This window comes from Fukomys damarensis, unplaced genomic scaffold, assembly GCF_012274545.1.
Source record: "Fukomys damarensis isolate Sample0158 unplaced genomic scaffold, DMR_v1.0_HiC HiC_scaffold_19, whole genome shotgun sequence".
Classification (NCBI taxonomy): Eukaryota; Metazoa; Chordata; class Mammalia; order Rodentia; family Bathyergidae; genus Fukomys; species Fukomys damarensis.
This window is the reverse complement of record NW_022900931.1, coordinates 66,849,151-66,852,958: the sequence shown is the minus strand read 5'-3', so window position 1 is coordinate 66,852,958 and position 3,808 is coordinate 66,849,151. Positions and strand designations below refer to the sequence as shown.

Here is a 3,808-nt window from a genome sequence, read left to right as displayed (position 1 = left end):
TGCTGCCCACCAGGGCCGCGCCCGGCCTCCACCACCTGAGTGCCTTCCTGGAGGAGCTGGAGGCTGTGGAGATGAAGAGGTTCAAGCTCCATGCAGGGACGGAGGCCGGAATCCCCCGGGGGCGCATGGAGGCCGCCGGGGCCCTGGAGATGGCGCAGCTGCTGGTGGCCCATCTGGGCAGCCGCCGGGCCTGGCTGCTGGCGCTCAGCATCTTCGAGCGGATCCACAGGCGCAACCTGTGGGAGCGAGGGCAGAGAGAGGACGCACATGGTGGTAAGGATACGAGGGCACTGGTGGGGCCGCTGTGCCTGCCCAGGAGATCCGGACCCTGGTCTATGGCTGTTTGGGGTCAGACTGTCTCTGGCAATTCCTCTTTTGTTTTTTTGTTTTTTTTTTTCTTTTTTGAGACAGGGTCTCGCTACATAGCCCAGGCTGGCCTCCAACTCCTGGTGATCCTCCTGCCTCAGCCTCCTGAGTACTGGGATTACAGGTGTGAGCTACTGTGCTGGAGTTTAAATTTTTTTTAAATAGAGCTAGAGGTGTAGCTCACTGCAAATGTCCCGGGACAATCTCCAGTACCAAGGAGGAAAGAAAAGCCGAAAGGTAAGCTGCAGGTGGTGACACACACCTATAAATGCAGCACTCTGGAGGCTGAAGCAGGAGGGTTGCTGTAAGTTTCAGGCCAGCCTGGGCCACACAGCAAGACCCTGTCTCGAAAAAATTAAACCAAAACAAAAACAGGTAATCATGAAAGGGAAGGAACGGTGTTATTGCTTCATGTTATTGCTTCAGTTCTGCATAAGGAGTTCTGGAGACAGCGTACCCCGCAAGGCTTGGCTTTGGATTTTGGAGACACAGTCTCACTAAGTTATGTTGCCCAGACTGGGCTCAGTCCAGGTCTCTTCCTGCCTCAGCCTCCCAAAGTGCTGGCAGCACTGGCGGGTAGCAGGCCCAGTTTGAATCCCTCAGGGAGGGACAAAAAATGCAGGCTAAACGGGTGCAGACAGCTCACAGATGGACACCCGTCCCGGGCCAGGGAAAACCTTCTCCAGGTCCCAGAGAGCCTGTAAGTGACAAGGTCACATTGGGGTGCGGTTGCCCGTGCCCATCATCCCAGCACTCTGGGAGACTGAGGAAGGAGTGTCACAAGGTCCAGCCCAGCTGGGGAGTTTAGCACCTTAGTGAGACCCAGTCTGAAAAACTAAAAGCAACAGCAGCAGCAACAGACCCACAATGATCACGTAGTAAAAAAAACGTTAGAAAAGTTGGTGGAGCTCGGTGTGCAGGCCCTGGGTTCAACCCTCAGTAGGGAGGAAGAGGAGACAGATCCGCCCTCTGGGGCAGGAGCCTGCAGGCAGGAGGAGGAGCTGGTCCCCAGGAAGTGCTGAGTCCGAGAAAGGCAGATCTCCTTGCCCGCCCCTCCCCCTCCCTTGTGGGCTGCTGGGTTTCCACCTCCTGCCCGGTGCACCTGTTTTTGTGTTTTGAGACATTATCTCACCTGAACTCACAGCGATCCTCCTGCCTCAGCCTCCTGGGATGGCAGGCGTGTGCCACCACCCCGAGTGCGCCCTCGGGTCCCTCCTTCCCGAGCTCCGCCCCTGTCCAGCAGGCATTCTCAACACCGGGGTCCCTGTCCCGTGCACCCCTGCTTCTTCCCTTCACCGGTGCACTTGCTGCTGTCCACACCGCACACAGAGCCATCTTAGTTAATTATTAATCTCAATTAAATAATTTTCCTCAGTTCACGCCTTCCTGGGCCCCCTTGGAGACCAGAATGAAGTCCTCCCACTTAGCCTGGTCCCCCAAGGTGTCCTTGCCCTGTCTCCCCAGATTTGGCCCTCCAGACCTTTTAGTTTTAGTTTTGAGACAGAGTCTTGCTGAGTCACTAAGTTTTGCAGGTTGGGCTTGAAATGGGATCAGAGTCGAGATCCTCCTGCCTCAGCCTGCCAAAGTGCTGGGATTACAGGCATCTTGGGAGCCTTTGGAGTCCCTGTTAAGTAAAATAAGGCTAACTGGAACTCAAGGCTGCCAGGGGGTGACAGCCCACCAGATAAGTGGACCAGCTGTGAGTGACTAGTGGGGGTGGTTAGGGCACAAAGGGACAGTTCCTGCCACGGTGGGTCAAGAGGAGGGACAAGGATCCTTCACGGTACTCAGACAAAGCACAGTTAGAATGTATGCACCTTAGCAGGGGAGGTGGTGCTCGCCTGTCATTCCAGCACTCAGGAGGCTGAGGCAGGAGGATGGATGGGAGTTGGAGGCCTGCCTGGGCTATGCAGTGAGACCGTGCCTCGAAAAACCAAAATCACCACCTGGCTGGGTCTGGACACAGGCCCTGTCCTCATCTGCAGCGACCCACCCGGGTGTCTAGGCTTTCCAGCTAACACCTCCTGCGCTGTCTGCCTCCTCCAGGGTCGGGATGGGATCCGGATGGAGGTGGACGCACCCTGGGGTGCGGGCGGAGGAGCCGGGTGAGCCTCCCGGGAGTGCTGGCCAGGTCCCTGGATTTGTGGGCTGATGTCCCCAAATTCCCTTCCAGGGACTGCACCTGAGCTCCAGTCAGCCTGCCAGCCCGAAGTCACCTCCGCCGCCCCCAGACAAGGTGATTCACCAGCGCATGCACGTTAGCTGCCTGTGACCCACTGTGCAGCAGGGCGGGTGTTTGTCTGTTTGTCCGTTTGTTGAGACAAGGTTCCGCTATGTAGTTCAATCTGGCCTTCAGCGCACTATGGAACCCAGGCTGGCCTAGAGCTCCTGGAGATGCTCCGGCCTCGGCCTCCAGAGGGCTGGGGTGAGGTGAGCACCACCACGCCCTGCTTAGCAGGGCCTCTGTCGTGTTGGCACAAACAGCAAGGCTTGGGGTGTGTGGTCGCAGGAGTCACTCGGGTCAGCAGCGCCGAAGCCGAACTGCCGCCTGCCGCCTGTCCAGCTGGTGGGAAAGGTTTCCGTCCGGCTCGCACAAGGCCCAAGTGTCACTGGCGAGCGTGCATCATTAGTGCAATAGAAAAGGAAGTGAAAAGGAAGCTCAGATTTACAGGAACAACAACAAAAAAAAAGCCTCGAGAGAAACGGCATGGTGGTGCATGCCTGTGAGCCCAGCAGTCAGGAGGCCGAAGCAGGAGGATAGTCAGGAGTTGGAGGCCGGCCTGGGTTACAGAGCGAGACCCCCTCAAAAACAACAGTTAGAGGCGGGCAGGGAGGACTTCAGCAAGGTCACTGGAGGGACCGTAGGCTTGCTGCAGAGGGTGCAGCCGGTGGGGACGGGCCACCGTCAGCTCCGCCCGTCAGTCCTAGGACAGTTCGATCCCAGGAAGGGTCAGCACTGTCTGCGGGGTCTCGGCCCTGCGGCTCGGCGACTGCCGGCTCCGGACCAGGGCCTGGCGCGAAGGTCCGCATCTTCCTCCCGCCTCAGTCCTCATGGTAGCTCGGGGCCCTCAGCTTTGCTAACTCCCACGCAGCCCGCGGGGCCAGCGCGCACCAGGAGGAGTGGAGGGCGCAACCCGGGCCGACAGGGACAGAGGACGCAGACAAAGGCCAAGCTCCGCTCCGCGCTTAGGGACCTACGGTGAAGTCAGGCTTCAGGGCCGGAGGGGCTCAGAGCGCAGGCCTGCCATCCCAGCCCTCAGGAGGCTGAGGCAGGAGGATCCTTGCGTGTTCATAACCAGCCCGGGCTACAGAGTGAGGTCAAGGCCAGTCCGAACCGTGTGGCGCGACCCGGTTTCAGAGACGCAAAGAAATAAGCGTTCCCCGCAGCTCCCGACCACACAGCGGCAGGCCCACGCCCGCTGACCCCCGTCCCCGTGCCGCC

At 59.0% G+C, this 3,808-nt stretch overlaps 1 protein-coding gene across 1 annotated transcript in view; it reads left to right on the top strand.

Moving 5' to 3' along the window:
* Nucleotides 1–2: 2 nt before the first annotated feature.
* The window catches only part of Nlrp12 (NLR family pyrin domain containing 12), a gene marked incomplete at its 5' end in the record, with an annotated part of 12,164 nt that continues 8,358 nt past the window's right edge, over nt 3–3,808 (top strand). Inside the window, 3 exon segments of the mRNA XM_033766039.1 lie at nt 3–273; nt 2,540–2,602; nt 2,723–2,796. Coding sequence (XP_033621930.1) covers nt 3–273; nt 2,540–2,602; nt 2,723–2,796 — 408 coding nt within the window.